Source organism: Anolis carolinensis, chromosome 1 (assembly GCF_035594765.1).
Source record: "Anolis carolinensis isolate JA03-04 chromosome 1, rAnoCar3.1.pri, whole genome shotgun sequence".
Classification (NCBI taxonomy): domain Eukaryota; kingdom Metazoa; phylum Chordata; class Lepidosauria; order Squamata; family Dactyloidae; genus Anolis; species Anolis carolinensis.
In genome coordinates, this window is record NC_085841.1 from 219,331,112 (window position 1) to 219,355,801 (window position 24,690).

Here is a 24,690-nt window from a genome sequence, read left to right on the forward strand (position 1 = left end):
TTTTCAGAGATGTTTTCAATTCTTCTTTCAGATGGCTATTCCTATGAAAAAGAAGCAATGGAAAGCTGGATTGTAAAACAAAGGCACTCCAGCCCCATGACAAATCTCCATCTTCAGAGTCTTGTACTTACCCCTAACAGAACTCTTAAAATGGCTATCGATCGTTGGTTAGAAAATCATCCAAAATATAATGAAATCCATCCTAAGGAATGACTGGAGTTTGGTTGAGGTTTGCTTTTTTGAATTAATGGTAATGAAGGTGAAGATATTTATATAAAATCAGATATATAAAATCAAATCTGTTATAATCTTCTTGATTGCACATCATAAATTAAATATCTTGATAATGAACAAAAACAGGTCATTTTTTTATTATGATAGGAGAGTTTTATTTATCTTTAAGATTATGCTGGTGGTGGCACAGTGTGTTAAAGCGCTGAGCTGCTGAACTTGCAGACCGAAAGGTCCCAGGTTCAAATCCCGGGAGCGGAATGAGCGCCCGCTGTTAGCCCCAGCTCCTGCAAACCTAGCAGTTTGAAAACATGCCAATGTGAGTAGATCAATAGGTACCGCTCCAGCGGGAAGGTAACAGCACTCCATGCAGTCATGCTGGCCACATGACCTTGGAGGTGTCTATGGACAACGCCGGCTTTTCGGCTTAGAAATGGAGATGAGCATCAACCCCCAGAGTCGGTCATGACTGGACTTAACGTCAGGGGAAAACCTTTACCTTTTTAAAGATTATGTTCTTTACAATCAGCCCTCCGTATTCACCAATTCCATGAGTTGAAAATATTGCAGAAAGAAAGCTTGTATTCTGGTGTTTTCTATAATGTTCACCTTTTACTATGCCACTAGCTGTGCCCGACCACACGTTGCTGTGGCTTTTTGGATTTGTTTGTTTGCCAGGTGGAATAGCAGTGAATAGCCCTGCAGTCGCAAAGCCTGGCCATTTTCTTTGTAAGTATATCCTAGTTTGGTGAGCTGGAATACACTGAATTGTGTCAATGCAGCAAGTATGCATTCTGTTATTAGTCTCCTTGAGTAACATGTAATTGCCTTGCAGCCTCAAAGCCTGGCTTCCTCCCTAAAGGGAATCCTTTGTTTGGAGGTGTTAGCTGGCCCTGGTTGTTTCCTTTCTTGAATTCCCTTGTTTTCAGATGGTTCTCCTTTTATTTGTTGTCCTGATGGTATACATTTTATTGTTTTGTTAATTTTTTTCCTTGATTTTTTCCTCTGTGGAATTTCCCTATGTTCAAAGTGTTGTTTATTTAATGTCTGGGGTTTTATTGGGGCCTTTTTTTATTTCATTTGCCGTCGTTTGTTGGATGGTGTTAGCTGGCCCTGTTTTCCCTGTGTTCATAGTGTTGGTTTGTTTTCACTGCAGTGAGGCCATTTCTTTAAGCAGAATCAAGCAGTTTTCTAACGAAATGGGCCCCCATTTGGACTACCACTCCTATAGTCCCAAAAAGTTGGTTAGGGATTGTGGGAGTTGTTGTTTGCTCTCCCTCCCTTCTCTTGCCTGTGCTCGCGCTATGTCGTTTTCGCAAAGTCCCTGACTGAATTCCAAGCTTTCCTTCACCCTTTTTTCCTCTGCTTCGTGCACTTGCCGGATGTAGTTGTTTAGGCCTATTGTCCTCCTCCCTCGCATTATGCATGTAGGAAGTAAGTACCTTGATGAATGTATTGACATTAAATGTGAATTATTGGAAAATATTTTTTCTAGAAAAATAATTTCCATGGAATTTTATACAACTTAATACAAATTATTTTTATTTCAAAATTAGTTTGATTGGCAAGGGTAAGACTTTCATGTCCCTTTGCAGTTCAGCACACTGAACCCTAAAGGTTTTCAGTATTTCATCTGTAGTAGTTTAAGTGGTAATCCTGTGTTGGTTTGCCTGGATATAAGTCTTGCTAAACTAAAGGGATTTACTTTTGACTTAAGCAAGCAAAGAGCTGAGCTAAAGGCTTGCACGTTCTCATTGTAAGTACACAGGGTACTAGTCAGGCATGAATGGCAGGATTACTCTTGCTTAAGAACCAGCATTGACACCATGTTTCTTTAATTAGCTGTTACACATGATCTCCAGTGAAGCATTTTTACAAACTGACAAACCTATCAAACGATGCAGAGAAGGCTAATTAAATGAGCAAGTAATCACCAGTGATATTTCATGCAACTGTGATGGTCATAATAGATCTTAGGGACATCAAAATACTAATGTAGAATGGGTAAACAAGTCTGAAAATCTGACATGTGCTGATCACTAAAGAGCACCAGAGATCCAATTCCAAACATTTACTGAAACAATGTGTTGTCGAAGGCTTTCATGGCCAGAATCATACCATTCCATACCTCACAACCTCTGAGGATGCCTGCCATAGATGTGGGCGAAACGTCAGGAGAGAATGCTTCTGGAACATGGCCACACAGCCCGAAAGACATACAACAACCCCATTTACTGAAACAGTAAAACATGTATGAAGAACTTTCTTATATATACAGTACTCAAGTGGAGTAGAGTAACCCATATGCGGTATAATACACCTTTCAAATGTCAAATTCACTGCTTATTAAACTGTGGGTCCTGACCCCAAATGGGATCCCCTTGACTAGATTTTAGTATCACCACAAATATTGGCTTTCTGGATGCCAACCATTTACACAAATCTGTTAGCAGCAACATGCAGTGTTTATGTGAACTTCAGCTGTACTCCACAAAAAGGAAACTCAGCCAGCTTAGCAAGCCTTGCAAATGCCGATTTATTATTTGTAAATGTTTGGTTTTTATACCTGTTTTTATATACCTATAGTACTGGAGGTCACGTAAAGATTTCTCAGGCAGAAAGGGGACGTGAGTGGAAAAATGTTTTAGAAGCCCTGCTCTGATCAGTTCTGACTAAGGATATTAATGATGGCTTGTACTATCACGGTTGTACTAGCAAAAATACAGAGTACTCAACTAGAAGCTATATTAATAAGTTTTTTTTATTTCATATGGGAAAAATACAGTAGCTGTGCAAAAAAATAGATCTACAGAACAAGAGAATAAAATAAGATTTTACAAATACCAAGATAAACAATAAATAAGCTAGAGAATAACTGGTCATTTCAAAATTGCAAATTCAATTCTGGAATTTTCTTTTTTTAAAAAATCGTGCGAGAATGCTGTAATAATGTACATACATATTGTACACAGAGGAATAATTGTTAAAGGGCAACAGACTACTCCAGCTTATATAAATCCAACCTTTGTTACTTACAGGAATGTTCTCACAAACTAGTCATCTCAAAAACATCCTTGTAATTTTTAAAAAGAGCATTTTTCACCGAGGGAAAGTATCAGATGTCCTTCCTATAAAAAATGCACACACTATACCTCTCTCTCAGACCTTCATTGGCTATAAAAACTCTAGCAACACTTGCATTCCTCTTCCTTACTCTCCATCTTGTAGTGACATAGCACCTCAAAACGTGTTTTAGATAAACTATGTAAAGTGCTGTTTATACGTTGTTAACATGTTATAATCTTATATTACTCAGTGCAATAACCAGGATGTTGAACAAAATGCATGCAAAACCCCATGTAAATTACTTCCTGCCTAGTAATAGCTAAAATCTATCTCAGCCACATGACAGACTCAAACAGGGCTGCTGAATACTTTGCACAGATGTGATAGGTTTCCTGAAGTTACACCTGCATCCTTATAAAGCAGAAAGAATAAATATTTCCTGAAGAGAAAAGGAAAAGTAATGGACAGATCTGCATCCCACCACTGAGTATGAATTAATTTTAAACAATCACATAATATACTGACTGTACAAAAAGCACAATCCAATACGTGTTTGCTCAGACATAATGTCCTACTGAGTTCAGTGGAACTTAGTCCAAAGGAAACGTATAAAGGGTTGCAACCACTTTCACCAGTCACCTTTTTTAAAAAAGACAACTTGGAATCTAGTTAAGCCGTCCTAAAACTTCTCTTACAAAGCATTGAAATGAATGATTGAGTTGTTCTTCTGCTGTATAAAAAAGAGTGTAATAATGTAATGGGTGGCCACTACCTGGCTAATACTTCCAGTCATCCTAGTCTGCCTGATCAAGGTTCAAGAAGTGGCTGAATGAACATTTTAATATAATACACTCTGTAAAATATTAGTGATTAATATCAGTAACGTATCTGCTACTATGCACTAAGTTTTACAACCAAAATGGCATGGTTGATCCCTATTATTAGTCTGCGATAAAACAGCTACCATTATTCACACATTAGACTCTACAAATGATCGCTTTGGCTTTGTAGAAGTGATGTGACTTGAAGTGTTAAGTTGAGAATGCTGTTTAGAGAGAACTTCCTGGTACAAGTGAGCCACTGGCTTGGCTATTCTACTATCTTGGGAACTGGCAGACCCTTGGCATTCCAGTTTCTCAAGTTCTTTACACTGAGTCCCATTCTGGATACTCTCTCCTGGCATTACAATGGAAGAAGAGGAGAAATGGACAGTCTGATGGCTAGAGCTGCCTGGCTGTTTGGCAGAGAACTGCTCACAGCTTGAAGACAGAATTGCCCCAGCACTTTTCAGGAACACTTCAGCAGGTTGTCCATGCCAACTTCGATTGGAGGGATTCATCATCAACATCTGCTGCTGCTGTTGTTGTTGTTGGAACCGTACAGTTTTATCCATGACCCCCATGAAGGGCGTATTGCGAGGCCTATGTTCTGTCGACCCACTCGGGCCTTGGCCAGCTTTGCTCTCCTTGAGCCACATGTCTGGACCTTGTCCTTTCAGGTTCTCAGAGAAACTGCTGCTCGAAGACAAGCTGCTTGTTGAGCTGGAAGGTACCATGCTGACCGAAAGCGGACCAGGGCAGAGAGAGTTTTGCTGTCTTAATTCAGCAGTTCCTGGACCTCCTTTTTCCAGATTTGGAGAAGCATGGACAGCCAACCTCTCGTGTGTTTTGGACTTAGTCATGAAAGAGTAGGAAGATCCTGTGTCACTACGCTGCACATAAGGAACCTGAACGGCTGAGAGTCTTTCACTAAACAGTGCAGTGTTACTGCCCACTGACAGAGTGTTCGGTCCTTCAAAATGCTGGTTTTTATTGTTTGGGTTTGAGATGTGTCGGGAGGCCACTGGGCTTGGAGGAAGATACTGAAGAGGTTGAGTCTTTTTCCCAGTCTGGCTGGATCCAGACCTTGCCCCACTCTGGATAGAATTCATATGCTGGTTGGTTTTTACTATCTGGGCTTGTTTTGTGGGCTGCATGGTCAAGCCAGGCTCTCTCAGGAATTTCGTCTCTGCTCTGCTTGGCGGGGAAATTGGCCTAAATTTCTGCTGGCTGCCTTCTTGAGGGTTTCTGCCACAGGTTAAAGCAGCTTGGGAGAGTGGCAGCCTCTGTGTGGATGGACCAGCTTCCTCTTCATGCAAAAACTCCTCCTCTTCTATCTCTTCCAGGCTGAAGTGATCCTGCACGAGAGCTTCCCCTTCGTTGTCGGAGTCATTGCTCTGCTGGCTCAGCTGAGCACAGGGCTGCTTCTGTTGCTGTGTTCTCTGGAGCTGTTTGCACTCTTCTTCCACTCGACTTAGCAGTCTCTTTATTTCTTGGTTGCCAGGGCTCAGCTTTATGGCTTCTCTAAGATCACTGAGGGCTGCATGAAATTGCCTGCATGGGAGGGGGAAAACAAAAACCATAAAAATTGACATATTTACTTTTTAACTCGTACACATAAAAAAGAATGTTTCATGCAAGCTTGTTAATACAGACTGAGTATTCTTTATCAAACATGTTTAGGAATAGATTTTGGAATATTTACAGATACATAGTGAGATCTTGTGGAGTTCGGACCAAGTCTAAACATGAAATGTCATTTATGTTTCATGGACACCTTATACACATAACAACCTGAAAGTAATTTTATACGTATTTATAATATAATAGCCTTAAGCTCACTTCTATCACTACTTTTAAGGCGCTATAAGATATTATACAAAATGAGATGTCAACACCTACCATGAAAGATAGATGGTAGGAGAAGCAATCTACCCTCATCCACTGGATGGTTGCATATATGTGTATAAGAATATGTATTCAATTTAGGTTGTTAGATAAGATCATTTATGCAAGGTTTTAGAAATAAAATAAGAAACAAGGGAGGGTTGTAACTGAAAATAATTTTGGACTCCTACCACGTTCAGCTCACATGTGGGAAATACCCAAGAGCACATGGATCGCTCTTCCTACTATCATTTTGGGCTTTCGGAGATCAATATCAGATTTTTGAAAAGGCTCTGTAAAACAGGCTGACAGCTAGTACAAAGGGAACTGATGCAATATCATCCCATTAATAATTTTACTGCCTTCTTTTGGATTAGTCCATTTTTAAAGACAAATCTCCATTTACTCTACTCCAGGGCTGTATCACAATGACTGCCCTCTTTCCTTTTGGCCAACTACACCAATTCTAACTGAACAGAGTGAGAGAATTACACTATATAACACAATTTGAAAAAAAAAATCTGTTCCTGGTTGGAAGTGTTATTTTTGTTCAGCTGTGCAGTACTTACTTTGAAAGTAGTTGCTATATTCCAGAAACTTTTTTGTGTGCCTACCACAAACTACGTTGAATTGGTTGAGAATCTATGAAGTACTCATTGAAAAACTATCACAAAATGTGCTGCAGGATGTCCCACAAAAACAAAGTTTTTGCAGTTTGATAAACTTTTTCCATGTGTTTATGATAAAACCAATTAGGAAATGACATTTATAACCTAGGAACAAAAGGTGTGTTACATCATGTTATTGTACACACAGTTCAGTCTTTGTGTGCCATCTCTATTTATACATGGTATTTTCCCAAACAAGTGCCCAAACCTGTATAGTGCACAGAATTCTTATATTTTGTCTAATTCTCACGCTAATTAGAGTTTAGAATCTAGTACAGTCCTGCCCCTTCCTACAATTGAAAATTTCAATAGGATTCCTTCTATACTTGCAGACACAATCCTTGAGCTTCAATGAGACTGAAATTTCTATTAGCATAAATGTTACAAACACAGTGATCATGAAATTAATAAGCTTGGTGGGCATAGGTTAGGACACAAATGGAAAACATGTCCCTGTCTTGTCAAAACACAACAGGAGGTGATAGCAAAGGGCATCTAAGCTTACATGGAGATGAGAGTGTTTCCTAATGACTTTTGAGAAGGTTAAGCTAACACTTCCCACTTGAATATTTCCATGATAAATTATTGTTGAAAACTGGGCTGTCAGTACCTGCTGTTCCTCTTGGCTCTTGCTCGAGCATAATATGCTTCATAGGATGTGGGTTTGAGATCCAGGGCTTTCGTAGCAAACTCCTCTGCCATGCCAAAGTCCTGCCAGAAAAACAAACATTTCAAATATTGACATATTTATTTCAGAAAATTGCTGCTCACAATGAAAGGTGATATGGAGGATCGACCCAGCTCTATACAAAATGAAGCCTTCACAGCCAATTTCTGATTACATTTCTGCTTCCATCTCTTTGCTCTTTTCCAAACACAACCATAACTAAACCCATCGCCATCAATGCGTCTGTCACACTATTGTTTCACAAGTAAAAGTTTTCCCCTGACATTAAGCCCAGTCGTGTCCGACTCTGGGGGTTGGCGCTCATTTCCATTTTTAAGCCGAAGAGCCAGTGTTGTCCGTAGACACCTCCTAGGTCATGTGGCCAACATGACTACATGGAGTGCCGTTACCTTCCCACTGAAGTGGTACCTCTTGATCTACTAACATTTGCATGTTTTTGAATTGCTAGGTTGGCAGAAGCTGTGGCTAACAGCAGGAGCTCACCCCACTCTCCAGATATGAATTGCCGACCTTTTGGTCAGCAAGTTCAGCAGCTCAGCGGTTTAACTTGATGCGCCACCGGGAGCTCCTGGTACTGTTTAACAAGGCACATTAAAATAACCCAAGGGATTTTCAGAGGGTGGTGAATTTTCTCAGAGGATGGTGGACTCTCCTTTGGAAATCTTTAAACAGAGATTGGAAGACTATCTTTTGGTAGTGCTTTAGCTGTGCATTCCTTAGGGTCCCTTCCTATGATTCTATGCTGTGGATTAACATTTCTTCACACTTGCTTAAGTCATATGATCGTGACTATACTTCTTAGTAGGTGACAACAACCAACCCAGGACCCATGAGATCATTGTCATCTGCTCGTACAATGGAGAAACAACTTGGGAACACTTACATTTGTTTTTCTGCGGCATCTTGACAGGCTTAGATATAAGGAAACTCTGAGCTCATTAAAAGCCTTCATTTCTTCCCCGAAACTCTCTCGAGGAAACTTCCGTAAAGCATACTGATACCGCTGGGCTGCTTCCTTCATCTTCCCTTTCTGGAAGGTCAAAAGCACGGAAATTTAACAGCTTGCTTTGTAAATGCTGCTTCTTTCTTAAAGTAAATTGACATATTAAGAGTTGCCAAACATATCAGATTTTAATTTTTTTTAAAAAGCAGTAACACTTATTTCAACAAGTCACTAAGAAAATATTTATGTTCCCTCTACAGTTTGAATGCAAGGAGGTTTTTTATAACATATATACACAGGACAGCATAGTGTTTGGAACTGGAACTTGGTGTGAAATGTACATTTTGTGGATTATATTGTAGCAAATTGTGAATAAGTAAAGATCTGTTGTTGTTGTTGTGAGCCTTCATGTTCATTTCTGACTTATGGTGACCCTAAGGTGAAGATATCATGTGGTTTTCTTGGCAAGATTTGTTCAGAGGGGGTTACTTTTGCGTTCCTCCAAGGCTGAGAGAGTGTGACTTGTCCAAGGGCACCCAGTGGGTTCCCATGCCTGAGCAGGAATTCAAACCCTGGTCAATAGATTCGTAGTAAAAAACTCAAAACTATTATATCATACTGACTGAAATCAATTCAATTCATTCCTTGGTAAATTTGCACCAAATTACAACGCAAACCATAAAAACTACATTGCTATAATGAGTCGAAAAGGGTTTTACACATTTCTTACAAAAAACAGTTTTCAGGTACATTTTACATTATTGACCATTTCTACACTTATAGATCTTCTTTATTGCCATGAATATGCATATCTAGCCATTGTAAATGATAAGCATGGGGTAATATAGAACTCCCATGATGATAATTACTCATAAATAATTGTGCTTGATTAAATAATTGAACAAGGATTTTAGTCTGTTTGATTTCCTCTACACAGAACTTCATGGGGACCATGGCCAACTCTCCACTCAACAAAATCAAAGGCTAACTCCAACAATATTTTTCAAATGCTCTTCTGTGTCAGTATACATTTTCCCCTTGACTTCATCTTTCTCACCTCCCCCATCACAGACGCAAAGCACAATTCATGGAGAAAGCATCACTGCTACCTTTAGCAAATGCACACAAAGATAAATATCTCTGAGAGAAGATGACGAAGACAGAGCATTGTCTCCTTGGAAGGTTCAACTAAGTTCTGAGTAATCCAAATGCACAATAGCTGAAAGTGTGATTGCAGGTGCCACCCTCTGAAAAGCAGTTACAATATGAACCTCTTTTTTCAATTACATCTGAAGGTTTGTTTTATTGATATATAACTTGCTTTCTCCAGGCATTGAAGTGATTTGTACAGTAAATATAGACAAGTGTTCTAAGGTTGCAGCGCAACAGAGAAAGCCCTAAGAGACTTTCATCAAACTGCAATGTGACAGTTAAGTCAGACAACGCTTATATCTCTATCCTAAATAAGACCACTTACTTTGTACATTATATTTCCTTCTTCAATTAGCTTCTGCAGGAGGATAATCAGAATATCAGGTTTAGATGTTGCCATGGCCCATGCTGCGTTTCCTGAAATTTAGAATATACACATTTAGTCACATTTCTGCCAGTATTACTAAAACCTTCAAATGAAATATAATTCTGAATGCAATATAATTCATGTTCTGCACGAAATGGAACATCAAAACTCTTGAAAAATAACCTTTTCTTGGAAAGTTCACCACTATATTTAATAGCAACAATTTATGTAGACCCGAAGTGACTATTCAAATGTTACCAATGGCACCACTTTTGAAATTATGAGAATCAGCTTTTCTATCTGTATTGTGGCGGCTGATATTTCAGAATTTGTAAGGAGACTTGGGGTGAATCTATACTGTGGCTCTTTTGCTGCAACGGTTCCATGAGGGACTTTAGAGTAACACAGTAGTTGAGAGTAACACAGTAGAGATTTCAAAGCAGCTCATCAAACCATGGCAGTTAAAGTACATGGAAGCAGTACAATCATGCAGTGCAAATGCAGACTTAAGTTTCCATATATACTCGAGTATAAGCTGGCCTGAATATAAGCCGAGGCACCTAATTTTACCACAAAAAACTGGGAAAACTTATTGACACGAGTGTAAGACGAGGGTGGGAAATGCAGCAGCTACTGGTAAATTTCAAAAATAAAAATAGATACCAATAAAATTACATTAACTGATGCACCAGTAGGTTAAATGTTTTTAAATACTATATTTACATAAAACTGTAATTTAAGATAAGACTGTCCAACTCTGATTACCTATATATTCGAGTATAAGCCGACCAGAATATAAGCTGGCCAGAACCCTCATTCAAGTATAAGCTGAGGAGGGCTTTTTCAGCCCTAAAAAGGGCTGAAAAACTCGGCTTATACTCGAGCATATACGGTTCCTTATTTAAAAACAACTAGAATCTGAACAGCTAGAAAATATGTTAATTTTTGTTGCACATATTTAGGGTTACTAAAATGCATTTTATGAGGAAGTAATGTTTTCCAAAAAAATAATTCTTTTTAATACACCTTTATTTGTTATGACCCATTCATTTTCACTAACCTAATTTGGCTCCTTTCCGAAGAAGTGTGACAACAACTGATGTATTTCGACATCCAATGGCTCTGTCCAGTGGGCGCATCCCACTATTGTCAACATGTTCAATCACTGCCCCCTTCTCCACTAAATACTGCACCTATGAATGATGAAGATTGATTGAGAAAACAATAAAATACATGTCTGTAAGAGCAAATACAAGCCAAGAACATCAGTTAGACCAGATCAATAAAATTAATACACCGTTGGCCTGTCCTTCCATTTCTCCATCAGCTTGAACAATAATTGCTTTAAAACTGCATTGTTTTTTAGCCAGCAAGCACTCCTGGTAAGAGTCAGAACTTACAAATGAACTGAGTTAATAGCTTTAATTTTTCTCTTAAACTGAGTGGGTTGTTAGTGCTCAAATATATGCATATTAATATTAGGATTTCATATTAGGGAACGTTTGCTCAAGTCACAGCAGAACTCATAAATATATAAAAATCTGCAATAAGAACTTGATTTTAAACTTTATATTGTATTTTGAAAACTTTTCAGGGTTTCATTATGTGCAACCGTTACTTTACAGTTTGGCCAAACATTAAGATCTGCCAATTTAGTGAAATCAACTCGGAATCCAAATAAAGGCTTGTTTCCCCCAGTGTTTCCTCCAGAGACACTTTCTTCGAAGTGAAGAAACAGGAACCCAACATTAAAGAAGTCTTAGGCATCCAAGTAAATAAAGGGGTCATTTCATCTCTTGATTAAACATCTCTGCTGGCACCATCGGCACCATGAAAGGAGAAACCTGGATTTGCTTAATGAGCCTGCCAGTTGGCAGCATCAGAGTGGCTTGGCTTGGTTTCAGGTAGAGCTAACTTACAGCAGGCACAGGATTTGACTTGACTTACAATATCTGAGTCTCCATAGAAAGCGGCTAAGTCCAAGGGTGTCCTTCCATTCTTGTCTGTCTGGTCTATTGTTGCGTCTTTTTCAACCAAATACTGGACCACGCTCTTGTGGCCTTTGAGGCAAGCCCAGCTCAGAGCTGTCAGGCCTTCCTTGTCCAGCAATGAAATGTCTGCACCTAATGCAGAAATCACAGAAACATTATTTGAGAGAGAAATAGGGATACTCATTCTTAAGCCAAAATGTAATTTCTTTTGAAATGCATTAATTATTCCCATCCATGTTCCTTGAATATAATTTAAGCCTGCAGTATAGAGTTCAACATTAAATCACCAAAACACATCCTGAGTTACTTCAACTATTATACTGTCGGGGTGGCTAATTTATCTTTTAAATGCAAGAATAACATTATTTATAGATCTTGAAGAGCCATTCCTCCTACCTTTGGAGATGAGAAATTCAACCGTGCCCAGATGTCCTTCACAAGAAGCCACCATGAGAGGCGTCCTCCCTTGTTTGTCACTTAAATTTATATCAGCCCCATGTTCCAACAGAAGTTTTGCAATCTAAAAAAAGGGAACACATTCCCATCAGAAAATTGTGTAAATCACAAGAAATAGAGATGGTGGTTTGGATAAGTTATCTTCCTTCCATGGCTGGTAGGACTACTTTTGTCTGAGGAAGAGCAAACAGTAGAGCAAATAGTAAGAAGGTGGAAGAAGGAAATGACAGTCATGAATTCAGACCTTTCATCCTTTCAAAATCTATTTTGGGATACTAAAGTATCTCTAGATCAGAGGGGGAGATTAAATTAAAGGTTGAAAAGGGAGGGAGATTTGGTGAAGACCACCACTCTGTTGTAACAGGCAGAATTATAACAAAAGAAGTGGATCCAATCCACAATGTAACAGCAGCCCACATGGCTTATGCCCCATAAAGGTAAAGGTTTCCCCTGACGTTAAGTCCAGTCATGTCTGAATCTGGGGGTTGGTGCTCATCTCCATTTCTAAGCCGAAGAGCTGGCGTCGTCCGTAGACACCTCCAAGCTCATGTGGCCGGCATGACTGCATGGAGCGCCGTTACCTTCCCGCCGGAGTGGTACCTATTGGTCTACTCACATTGGCATGTTTTCGAACTGCTAGGTTGGCAGAAGCTGGAGCAACAGCGGGCGCTCACTTCGTTCCCAGGATTTGAACCTGGGACCTTTTGGTCTGCAAGTTCAGCAGCTCAGTGCTTTAACACACTTCGCCACCGGGGCTCCTACCCCGTACTACTACCCCATACTGTAGTCCTAACCACAACACGCGAGTACTTGGCCAGTATACAGCAACTTGTTGCATTCATATTTCTTTAATTTGGATTAATCTGTACAGGTGCCTCATGTCAGCACAGCATTTTGACTTCAGAACCACACACCTTGCTCAGAAAGCTGCTGACTGATGTTTTCACCCCTCACCTGTGCAGCTATTTCATACATAAGAGAGAAATAGATCCCCATGGATTGCACTGGTAAAATGGGACTGGAGGCCATATGGTATTCACTGCATAGTTACATAACTACCATACACAGTGCATAGAAGATTTTGATAAATCGTATTTATTTATTGAATGTGTCTCAAAATGTGCACAAGATTCTTGATAGCTTCCATATATTTACAAATAGACCTTTTATTTCTCTTTTTGCTAATCTTAATGGATAGTTTAACTTTTCCAATAGCACTATATAGCCCATATTCTATTTAATCAATTTTCTAGGGTTTTTTTTCAGTTTCTGACTATGGAAGCCATTTATTAGCCACATGTGCAAAAGTTACGGTTGAAGATGAACAATTAGAAAAACATACCACAACAATTACCCTATGTAACAAAATTTGAAAGAAAAATCTGTTCCTGGTTTGAAAGTGTTACTTTCTGTTTAATTGTGCAGTACAGTAGAGTCTCACTTATCCAACACTCGCTTATCCAACGTTCTGGATTATCCAACGCATTTTTGTAGTCAATGTTTTCAATATATCGTGATATTTTGGTGCTAAATTCATAAATACAGTAATTACTACATAGCATTACTGCGTATTGAACTACTTTTTCTGCCAAATTTGTTGTCTAACATGATGTTTTGGTGCTTCATTTGTAAAATCATATCCTAATTTGGTGTTTAATAGGCTTCTCCTTAAACTCTCCTCATTATCCAACATATTCGCTTATCCAACGTTCTGCCGGCCCGTTTATGTTGGATAAGTGAGACTCTACTGTACTTGCTTTGAAAGTATCCGTCATACCCCAGGAACCTTTGTTTTTATGACTGCCCCAAACTATGTTGAATTGGTTGAGATATTTATGGAAAAACTATCGCAAGATGTGCTGCAGGATGTCCCACAAAAACAAAGTTTTTGAAGTTTAATAAACTTTTTCCATGTTTTTTTTATGATAAAACCAATTAGGAAATTGCATTTATAACCCAAGGAAAAAAACCTGTGTTATATAGTGTTATGTGTAATTAAGAAAATTAGAATATATGGAATAAAACTATATGGATGATGTGGGTGAGGGTAGGGGAGTATAGATCTGGAAACAGACAATGTAACAATGCAATTGTACTGTATGAAATAGTGTGTTTTTTTAATTAAAGAAAAATAAAAAATAAAAAAGATTATTGATAGTTATATCTAAAGCAGACCCGTTTTCATAATCAAAAGCACCAGTTTCGTTTCCCCCCAAATAGAATGTTAAAATACTTGCTTCCATATAATATTATAAAACTTTTCTTTATTTTTAAATTTAAGTTTATTCATCAAGATTTGTCGCACCTGCCAATGTCCCTGACGAACAGCACAGAAAAGTGGAAGTATCCCTCTTCTGTTAGTTCTTGTTACTTGAGCCCCGTGTTCGAGTAATAATTCACATACTTCCAGTTTTCCTCTCCCAGCAGCAGCAGTCAATGCTAAGAAGAAATAGAAGATTTTAGTTTTAGCATACTTAAGAAAAAAAAGTTAAAGGGAAGCATTGGGGCCCCTTCTATATTTCCATATACAATCCAGATTATCTGCTTTGAACTGGATTTTATGGCAGTGTAGACTCATATAATCCAGTTCAAAGCAGATAATGTGCTTTGATAATCTGGATTATATGGCAATGTAGAAGGGGCCTAAGTGAATAGATTCTTATATTCCGCTCTTGCACAAGTCTATGCCTAACCCTCCCTAATCTACTCATGCACTAGTCCTGGTTCTGGTGGCTGAGTTGTTTGTTTTACTTTTAATGATGTTTTTATACCCTGCTGTGTTTTTAATTGTTTTAATCGCATTGTTTATATGCTATTATGTTTTTAACTGTGTTTTAGTTGCTGTAATTGTGTATGTTCTGGGCTTGGTCCCGATTGTAAGCCACCCCAAGTCCCTTCGGGGAGATGGTTGGCAGGGTTCAAAAATAAAGTTATTATTATTGCTATTATTATTATTATTATTATTATTATTATTATTATTATTATTATTATTATTTTATTATGACACAGCAAACAAGGTAGATATGCTGGATTTCGTATCACAAATCAAAAATAAAGTTCAAGTTATTATTATTATTATTATTATTATTATTATTATTATTATTAAATGTGTTACTATTTACTGTATTTGTTCAATAATTGACATTTTATTTTCACAAAATAAAATAAACTAAAGAAACTAAAATGGCACACGTCCATACTTTCTGATACAAGCTGCAGACTGTGTAGTTAAGTTACACCACGGAAATCTTATTCCCTTTAATAAGGAATTTAACTCAGAATAAAATTAAAATATACTTTAACATTTCCATAGAAATGGTAGAAACAATGAAAATGGCAACTGTTATTCAGGAACACTATTTATTTCAGGATTATACTGAAGATGTAGACTCAAAACAATTTGGCAATGGTCTTTTTATTCTTGATTGTGTGATCACTGATAACTTGATGTAGGGCAGCCACTGTTACACAAAGAAGACACAGCATTAACTCTTAGCTCACTATCACTCACAGATCTTGAACTCTGGGAATATACCATATTCGGAAATATGGACGACTGAAAAACAGCTTGCAGTGAACATAAACAAACAAGATCCTCTGGAAGGTTCTGTTGAAGAATGCTGACTATGCTGGAAACTCCTATCTCTGATCTGTACAAGGCACACTACAATAGTATGCTCCACTCTAACTTTATTTTTTTAAAATAAATAAATAAATAAAGAACAGCTAAACAAGCAACTGATGCAAAATGGAAAATATGAGAGCAACTAATTAGGTCTAAAGGAACACTAAGAATCTTTGGAAGAGCTTTGGTCTATCGTCAGGAATGTTACGGGAAGTTGGGATGAGAGAGAAGAAAGTTTTGAAGACAGGAAAAACACAATTGGTTGGAAACTGCGGCAATACCGTATAGTAAATAAGATGGTTCATAGATTTTGTGGCATCTCATGTGGTATGTATTCCAGGCACCTCATTTTTGCAGTGGTATAGATATCTTCTTTCACAATACTGTGAAGGATTTCAATGCTGGAATTCCAGACCACACATTTTATAAGAGGAGAAAGCTTGCTTATTACCAGATCAAATCAATGTTCCATATAGATCAGTATCATCAATACCAGTGGTTCCAAAACTGGGGTCCTCGATGTTTTTGGCCCACAACTCCCAGAAATCTCAGCCAGTTTACCAGCTGTTAGGATTTCTGGGAGCTAAAGGCCAAAACATCCGGGGACCCACAGGTTGAGAACCACTTATCTATACTGACTGGTAGTAACTGAGGATCCTTCCACACAGCTCAATAAAATCCCACATTATCTGCTTAGAACTGGAATATATGGCAGTGTGGACACAGATAACCGAGTTCAAAGCAGATATTGTGAGATTTTATGCCATGATATTCTGGGTTATATGGCTGTGTGAAAGGGCCCTGAACTGTCCTGGGGTGCAACTATACTATGGAATTAATGCAGTTTGACTGCACTTTAACTGCCATGTTTTGGAAGAGACATTTGTTTTTACACACATACCTGTTTCTCCCCACAGTGTATCTGTTTCATTGATGTCAATTTTAGGCTCCTTTTCAAGCCTTATCAGAAAATGAACAACCTGACAAAGAGGAGGAAAATATTAATCATGAGCTGATTAAAAACTGAACAAAAAACAATCTAAACATTCAAGCAGCCATGGACTTGATTTTCGGTAGTGCTTCATTAGTGGTGTAAATAGTCAGCTAAAGGACTCAATACGTGTTAAAGAATACTTATTTAGCATAATAGAACAAGTGGCCTCAAAGCAGTGCTTTGTTATCTATGCAAGACAGATTCCTAATATTTAGGAGACAAAACGGAAGCTGAGTTTTATCCAGCTAAAATTACAACTCCTTAGGAGACATTCTGACCAAATAAAGTGCAGCGTAGAATTAAATATGTATACACAGGCTCATTTTATAAATGTATTATTTGGCACACATTCCATTAATGCATATAGACAGTCCACAAGTTACAAACGTAGTTAAGAACAGGGGTACAATAACAGGAAGTGAGAGAAATTTACCCCTCAGAAGGGGAGTTCACTCTTGAAACAGTTGTCATGGGGAAATGGTGTCTCCACTGAAGCTTTCTCACCAATTCTTTTCCCACAACAAGCCAAATTTCTTAAAATCCAATTATCACAGGGACAGAAACTGAAGTTAAATCTTCTGAACAGGGGCACAGAGCAAAACAAACACACTTCCCTATGCTATCCAAAGCTACAAAATATAAACTTTTGCCTGAAGTTCCACTTAAAAATGTACCTATTCTGACTTATATACAAATTCAACATAAGAACAAACCTGCAAAACCTATCTTGTTCATAATTTGGAGGCTGCCTGTATAGATTTTTTTGGGATATTAGTTAATATTTTGCAGAATTACATGAATATGAATACATATATTACTTAATTTGTGTTTACATTGTAAATTATTTCAAACAGCTCTTTAAAACCCAAATATCACAATATAATCTACAAAAATAGAAAGGAAACAGACCAATTTGGTATCAATAGTGTCCGAAACATTTGCAGGAATCCTACAAGATATGTTATGTTATTCAACTTTACCTAGTGCAGAGCAGAGGTACAATGTTCCCCCACTACTTCAAAGTTTGCTTTTCGCGGACTCGCTGTTTCGCAGGTTTTCTCTGATGCTTATGGGACATGGCCATACAGCCTTCCCTCCCTCACAGGCCCGGCCTGCCTCCCCGGGGTTTGCGAAGGGGAGAAAGGCCCCCTAATTACTAAAATAACGTATAAATATTAAAATAAATATAGCATCCCTACTTCGCGGGTTTTCACTTTTCACGGGTGGTCCTGGAATGTAACCCCTGCGATAAATGAGGGAACACTGTACTGAAAAATCCCTTTACTAAATTGTGAAGGTCTGTAATGGGGCACTAGCAAAGAGTGCCTGGTGCTCACTGGTGTGCAATGCATATCCATGTGTGATGTGAACTGGTGCAAAATGCACCTCACTGTGAAATACACACTGGTGCACAATGCACACCAAAGCACAACTGGAGCTCATTATCCTTGTGAGCTAATGCATATCACACACCAATGTGCACTGAGTCCTTAGCCAGCTTTGCTATGGAGTAATGTACCAGCAACCTTCTATTGCATACAGGTATACGAATTCCTGCAAATATAAGATCCCAATACAGTAGAGTCTCACTTATCCAACACTCGCTTATCCAACGTTCAGGATTATCCAACACATTTTTGTAGTCAGTGTTTTCAATACATCGTGATATTTTGGTGCTAAATTCGTAAATACAGTAATTACTACATAGCATTACTGCGTATTCAACTACTTTTTCTGTCAAATTTGTTGTATAACATCATGTTTTGGTACTTAATTTGTAAAATCATAACCTAATTTGATGTTTAATAGACTTTTCCTTAATCCCTTCTTATTATCCAACATATTCGCTTATCCAACATTCTGCCGGCCCGGTTTATGTTGGATAAGTGAGACTCTACTGTATTATTAATGAATTTTTAAAAACAAACTAAGTGTGGAATGTGAATTCAAAAGCCTCTTCTACACTCTGTTTCTATTAATAAAAATATTTGTAAGGAAAGGCAAAATTGAAAGAAGTTGATTTTAAACCAAAGGGTATCTCTAATTTCTACAGCAGTCAATCTGTCACCAAATCAGCATCCAATGCAGTCTTCAATAATTTTTTGTGCAAATCTATATATATAAAAGGATAAAGTTGCGGGCGCAGTGACTATAACAACAAAACTAAACATCCCAGAAAAACAAAATTTGGCAACACAATGCAAAAGGCTTGCCTCCCAGTTGTAACAACACAACCACACCACAAAACCACACAGGACCCACAAAACTCACAACAACGCATCGTGACTATAACACAACAAAACGCCCCAGAAATACAAAATTTGACAACACAACGCAAAAGCCTTGCCTCCCAGTTGTAACAACACAACCACACCACAAAACCACACCGGACCCACAAAACTCACAACAACGCATCATGACTATAACAACACAACTAAACGCCCCAGAAATACGAAACTTGGCAACACAACACAAAAGCATTCCCTCCCGATTGTAACAACACAACCACACCACAAAACCACAATCCGGACCCACAAAACTCACAACAATGCATCGTGACTATAACAACACAACTAAACGCCCCCGAAATACAAAACTTGGCACACAACTAAACGCCCCAGAAATACAAAACTTGGCAACACAACACAAAAGCCTTGCCTCTCGATTGTAACAACACAACCACACCACAAAACCAGAATCCGGACCCACAAAACTCACAACAACGCATTGTGACTATAACAAATACAAAATTTGACAACACAACTCATCCACCTCCCCAATCCCTACATTCACACTTGGCCTCCAAAAAAACAATTACAATAATAACAATGACAACAACTACAACAATAAGAATCAACACCATCACAGGCAAGAAACAGCCAGGCACTGAGGCTGAGAGGCCAGTCAGTGCTACACTGGGCCTCCAAAAAACAATACAGTAGCATCTAACTTATCCAGCCTTCATGACCACTACAACAACAACAATAATAAACACCTACACAGGCAAAACAAAAAAAAGACTATTGTACCACAATAAGATGTAAACCGCACTCAGCAGAATCAGACATCACGATTAACAACAAACCAAAGACAACAGGGATCTCAAGCAATTATCAATCAACACAAAAATTGAAGAAGGTAACAGACTTCAAATACTACTACTAATGTGAGTATAAAGAAGGGTGGAGGTCACAGCATAAATACAACCTAATGTAGATGGACCAACACCACCAGACTAAGCCACAGCAACGCGTGGCCGGGCACAGCTAGTACAGTTATAAAACTACAGAGACTAAACTACAGATACGAGATTAATCACAAAAACAATTACACAAGCATGGTTTTTGCAGTCTTAGGCAAACAGAAATAGTTCAAATGCATTTTTAAAAATAAAAATAAACATGTACTTCTTTATGGCTATAAAGCTCTAGAACTAGACTATCACCACAGAAATCCTACTGCAGCTTTTCATCTCTGAAGTGCAGGCTTTATAATGGCTACAGCAGCATCCTGTCTGAAACATGTGGAGCATAAAACGCTACTAAGCAGGCTGGGAACTTCACACACCAACGCCTTACAATACTGGGACCTTTCTCTTAGTCGGGAATACAATTGCTCCACTGATACTCAAAAACTATAACGTGGGAAATGAGATATTAGGAAGTGTTCTAGCAACTGTGAATTATCAGTGTTGCTTGTTTCATGGTACACAAAGGTGACTGTTCTCATATTCTATTCCGCAAGAGGAAGCACTCCTCTCTTAATGAGGCAGATTGCAGCCAAGCCATCGTTTGCATGTCTCACAAAATCAAAGCTTAGAGCAGGATAGGCAACATGTGGCCTGTGGGTGATATGTGCCTCTTGATTATTTTTGTTTTATGTCCTCTTTTTGGTTTGTTTTGAACTCTTTGGGGGTCCAGGAGGAAGAATGAAGACTGTCTTTAATTTCACTATTCTGGAACCACAAACCAGGTTTATAACAAAGCAGCTAGATAACAACCTGAAATTGGTTTGCAAAGACGACTACAGTATATGAAGCACTATCTCTGTTCTGAAGAACATGACATGCTGTGAATAAGGGATTTGCTGGGGGGGGGGGGAGATCTCACAATCTCCTTTCTCCAAGGTAAAAAGGTAAATGTTTTCCCCTGATGTTAAGTCTAGTCGTGTCCGACTCTGGGGGTTGGTGCTCATCTCCATTTCTAAACCAAAGAGCCGCCGTTGATGGTAGACACCTCCAAGCTCATGTGGCCAGCATGACTGCATGGATTTCCTAAAATGTGTAGTGACTCCTTTCTCCTCATGTCCCTTTCACTATGTACATAGCATGTGTAAACTGGTCCATAATATTTTAATACCTTTGCCACATGAAAACACACTGGATATTTATTCATGTCCAACTTTGTGTGTGTGGTATCATATACATGAATGCAAGAATAGCAAGTTAGCAACACTTTCGAACACTGAAGGACAAGCAAACTACCTGGCAGTGTCCCATGCTTGAAGACGCTGTGAGGGCCTGCTGCAGCGCATGCCGCTTGCTCAGTGAACTCTGCTGATGGGGAAAAGATATCCAATCCATATTGAACAGGTATTCAAGAATATCAGCATGGCCTCTAAGAGCACTGTGAACCAAAGCACACTGTCCTTTTTTATCCAGGTGGTCAATCTGTATTTAAAAAGACATGAACAGAAGAGGGGTGGGTGGGAGGGGGAAGGAAAATAATTTACGATAAAAGAAACTCAGAGCTTTCTTCCACCAAACAACAAATACATTCTACTAAATGGATAGGTATAACATTTGACACCACTCTTCATGATTTTGTGCATTATCATCATTATCATCTTAGCACCCAGTCTTATGAAAGGATGTCATATTGAGGAGGGGGAAAGTTTGTTTTCTCCTGCTCTGGAGACTAGGTCGCCAAGCAACGGATTCAAACTGCAGGGAAAGAGATTCCACCTAAACATTAGGGAGGACTTCCTGATGGTAAGAGCTGTCTGGCAGTGGGGTATGTTGCCTTGGAATGAGGTGGACAACAAATGGTGTGCAGTTAAGCAAGGCCTGGTTTGATACTAAACAACTACCTAAGTGTGTTTTTTCAACCATATGCATTTAAAGTATCATATCACTCTTCTTGGTTCTCATACCAATGCATGAAATGAAGGCATCACTCTGCTTACACACCTCAGCATTACCATCCCTGTGTGATAAGGTAAATTAAGAGGAGACCCAACAGAAGAAAACAATCTGAACTGTTCTGGTTGGGTCTATGGATAATGTAAGAATCAACAAGTATTTCAGAGGATGAGGAAGTAACCATCCCTCAAACAATTTTTCTACACTATTTGGAAGGCCAAATACTGTTGCAAATAATACAAACGTGATATTATAGTATCATATCAAAACACATACAGAAGAAAATACTGCCTGATAGTAATAATAATTATTCTTCCTAATTACACAGAAGCCACACAGATCAGTCATGTCCTATATGTATCTCAGGCTGAAAGCATTTCAATATTCCATCTCTTAAATACTTAGGGGTGGCACATGCATGTCACCACTCTCTCGTCCACATTTCAGCTACATTTGTTTTTCTTCCCCTCACTTTCTTGCTCTTCATTGGGTTTTTTTTTACAATGTGGCACATTTTGGAGTGTATGCCAGAATCCTTCTTCCATAAATGGTGCAGACCAATGTCAGCTTTGCCATTTACACCACAAACTTTATAGGCCAGATCCTTGATGTATCACCTATGCTTTGCCTCAGCCCAAAAGCTATATAAATTTATAGATCCTGCTGTGGCATTTACCTTTGCTCCTTTTTTGCACAGGTGTGAGACTATTTGCATGTGGCCTGCAGCTGCTGCACAGCAAAGTGGGGTCATCCCATTCTCAGATGCACCATCCATGGAGGCACCAAATTCCAGCAAGAGAAGGACCACTTCTTCATGGCCAAGATGAGATTGAACGCATAATATTGGAGCATTGTTGAGAACTTCTGTCCTGTAGTTTACATTGGCACCACCTAAGATCAGCAGACGACTTACCTAGCATAAAAAAGTGTAGAGACTGAAAAGAGGTAGATATTGTGTTTCTTAAATACTTTTGTTTTAGATATTACATATAACTTCAACTAATGGTTGAAACTTATAAGACTCATGTGTAAATGCTCCAACCATTCCCATTCACTTGCTGATGGAAAATAAGATTTGTTTTTTTGATGACATGCATGGATTCTAGTCAATGGCTGATAGTGCAAAGGCAACTTTCACTCTCACTCTTCTCCTGCTGGAGCTCTGAAAAGTGTCTCCAAAAGGCAGGAGAGGGAGATGATGAACCTTGCAGGATATGTCTTATTGGGCTGCAATGGAGGAAGAGTCCAAATTATAGCAGGGAAACCCTCAAAAAAATGCAAGGACAGGGAAGAAAAAAGGCCAAACTCAGAAGATGTTTCCCACATGTTAAGATCATATCCACTGCATTTGTACTTGGGATCTACCAAAAAACCCTATGTAGTATGTAACCCATCCCAATGCCACTTTGATTTAAAGCAGTGGTGCACAACCTGTGGCCCGTCAGATGTTTGGGATTCCAACTCTCAGAAGCCCTAGCCAGCTTGTTCAAAGGTTAGTAATTCTGGGAGCTGAAGTCCAAAACACCTGGAGGGCTGTAGGTTGTGCACCACTGAACCAGAACATTACAGTAGTGCTGTTCAGGGCATTCTAGGGATAGCAACACAAATTGAAGGACAAAACACAACTTTCCCAGCATCCTAACAAGATTTCTTACCTTTACATTTGGAGTATAGAGATTTCTTAAAGATGCAAGAGCTGCTGACAAACTATCTGTACTATATCCAATCCACAGGGCTTGAAGATGGCTGGAAGAAATTCCAGTCTTTTTACTGAGTCCCTAAGATCAAAAACAGGATACCTGTTGTGATACATTTGCTAAGTACATTGAAGGAAAAGTATCTTGTTTCATACTAACTGGGATGGTATCCAGAAGGCCATCTAGTCATGCATTGTGTGATAAATGTCACTTGCTGTGTCTTGGTGGCATATAGGTGTCTACTACTTCGAGAGAAGTTATAGTGGATCCGTTCTTAAAGAGGACTTCCTTGGACCCAACGTTTTGTGAGGACTATTGTTTCATTATCAATATACTTCTTTTAGGCAAGATGTTCACTGCATAATGTCTGGGCAGCTTCTTACAGGAAACAGATGATCTGAACCCATTTTTGACTGGTTCCAAGTACAGCCTTAGCTGTACTGTTTACCAGTGACATCCAGATGAAAGACAGGGAGTACTCATCCCAGATGTCTTGGTGGCTTTGGATGTCACTTACCATGATCCTATTTGATCCTACTATCCCATCTCTGAGGTGATAATAAGAACTAGGTTGCCATGGTTCTGCTCCTACTTATAGTGTGGAACTGGGACACTACTTTTAATCTCCATGGCTATCAGATCTTATCCAGTTCCCCATGCTGGTCAATATTTATATGAAGCTGCTCAATGAAGTTGTTTGGGAGTTTGGTGCCACCCATATGCTGTTGACAAGCAACAACAATTCCCTTTGACATAAGTTAACCAGGGCTGTGCATGTGCTAGATCAGTGCCTGGATACTGTAATAAGCAGGAAAATAACCAATAAACTGAAACTATATCCTGATAAAATTGGGACTTTGGGAGCTTTCTAAGTCTGGGAACACAGTGGACAACTTGCTCTGGATGGAGGTTTACCTCTGCTGTAGAACTGGGCACACATCTTAGGACTATCCCTGGAGCCATCTCT

The 24,690-nt window shown here is 38.9% G+C and overlaps 2 protein-coding genes across 10 annotated transcripts in view; one reads left to right on the plus strand and one right to left on the minus strand.

Moving 5' to 3' along the window:
• Positions 1–13,353, plus strand: part of wdsub1 (WD repeat, sterile alpha motif and U-box domain containing 1) — a 37,488-nt gene extending 24,135 nt beyond the window's left edge. The window contains exons 10-11 of one of the 6 annotated variants that reach the window (XM_062970594.1): positions 8–229; positions 5,462–8,703. In XM_062970594.1, the coding sequence (XP_062826664.1) occupies positions 8–213 (206 nt within the window). In that variant the 3' untranslated portion in view covers positions 214–229; positions 5,462–8,703. Of the gene's footprint in view, positions 1–7; positions 230–5,461; positions 8,704–11,414; positions 11,771–13,138 lie in introns of those variants that run through there. The other 5 variants (XM_062970630.1, XM_062970671.1, XM_016996875.2 and 2 more) reach the window with 5 other exon arrangements.
• The window catches only part of tanc1 (tetratricopeptide repeat, ankyrin repeat and coiled-coil containing 1), a 178,108-nt gene continuing 156,392 nt past the window's right edge, over positions 2,975–24,690 (minus strand). For all 4 annotated transcript variants that reach the window (XM_062970504.1, XM_062970443.1, XM_062970477.1 and 1 more), the window contains 12 exons: positions 23,682–23,804; positions 22,703–22,939; positions 21,370–21,555; positions 16,794–16,872; positions 14,573–14,706; positions 12,208–12,331; positions 11,768–11,943; positions 10,881–11,013; positions 9,779–9,870; positions 8,242–8,388; positions 7,281–7,381; positions 2,975–5,669 (listed from right to left, as the gene is read on the minus strand). In XM_062970504.1, coding sequence (XP_062826574.1) covers positions 4,268–5,669; positions 7,281–7,381; positions 8,242–8,388; positions 9,779–9,870; positions 10,881–11,013; positions 11,768–11,943; positions 12,208–12,331; positions 14,573–14,706; positions 16,794–16,872; positions 21,370–21,555; positions 22,703–22,939; positions 23,682–23,804 — 2,934 coding nt within the window. In that variant the 3' untranslated portion in view covers positions 2,975–4,267. The remainder of the gene's footprint in view (positions 5,670–7,280; positions 7,382–8,241; positions 8,389–9,778; positions 9,871–10,880; positions 11,014–11,767; positions 11,944–12,207; positions 12,332–14,572; positions 14,707–16,793; positions 16,873–21,369; positions 21,556–22,702; positions 22,940–23,681; positions 23,805–24,690) is intronic.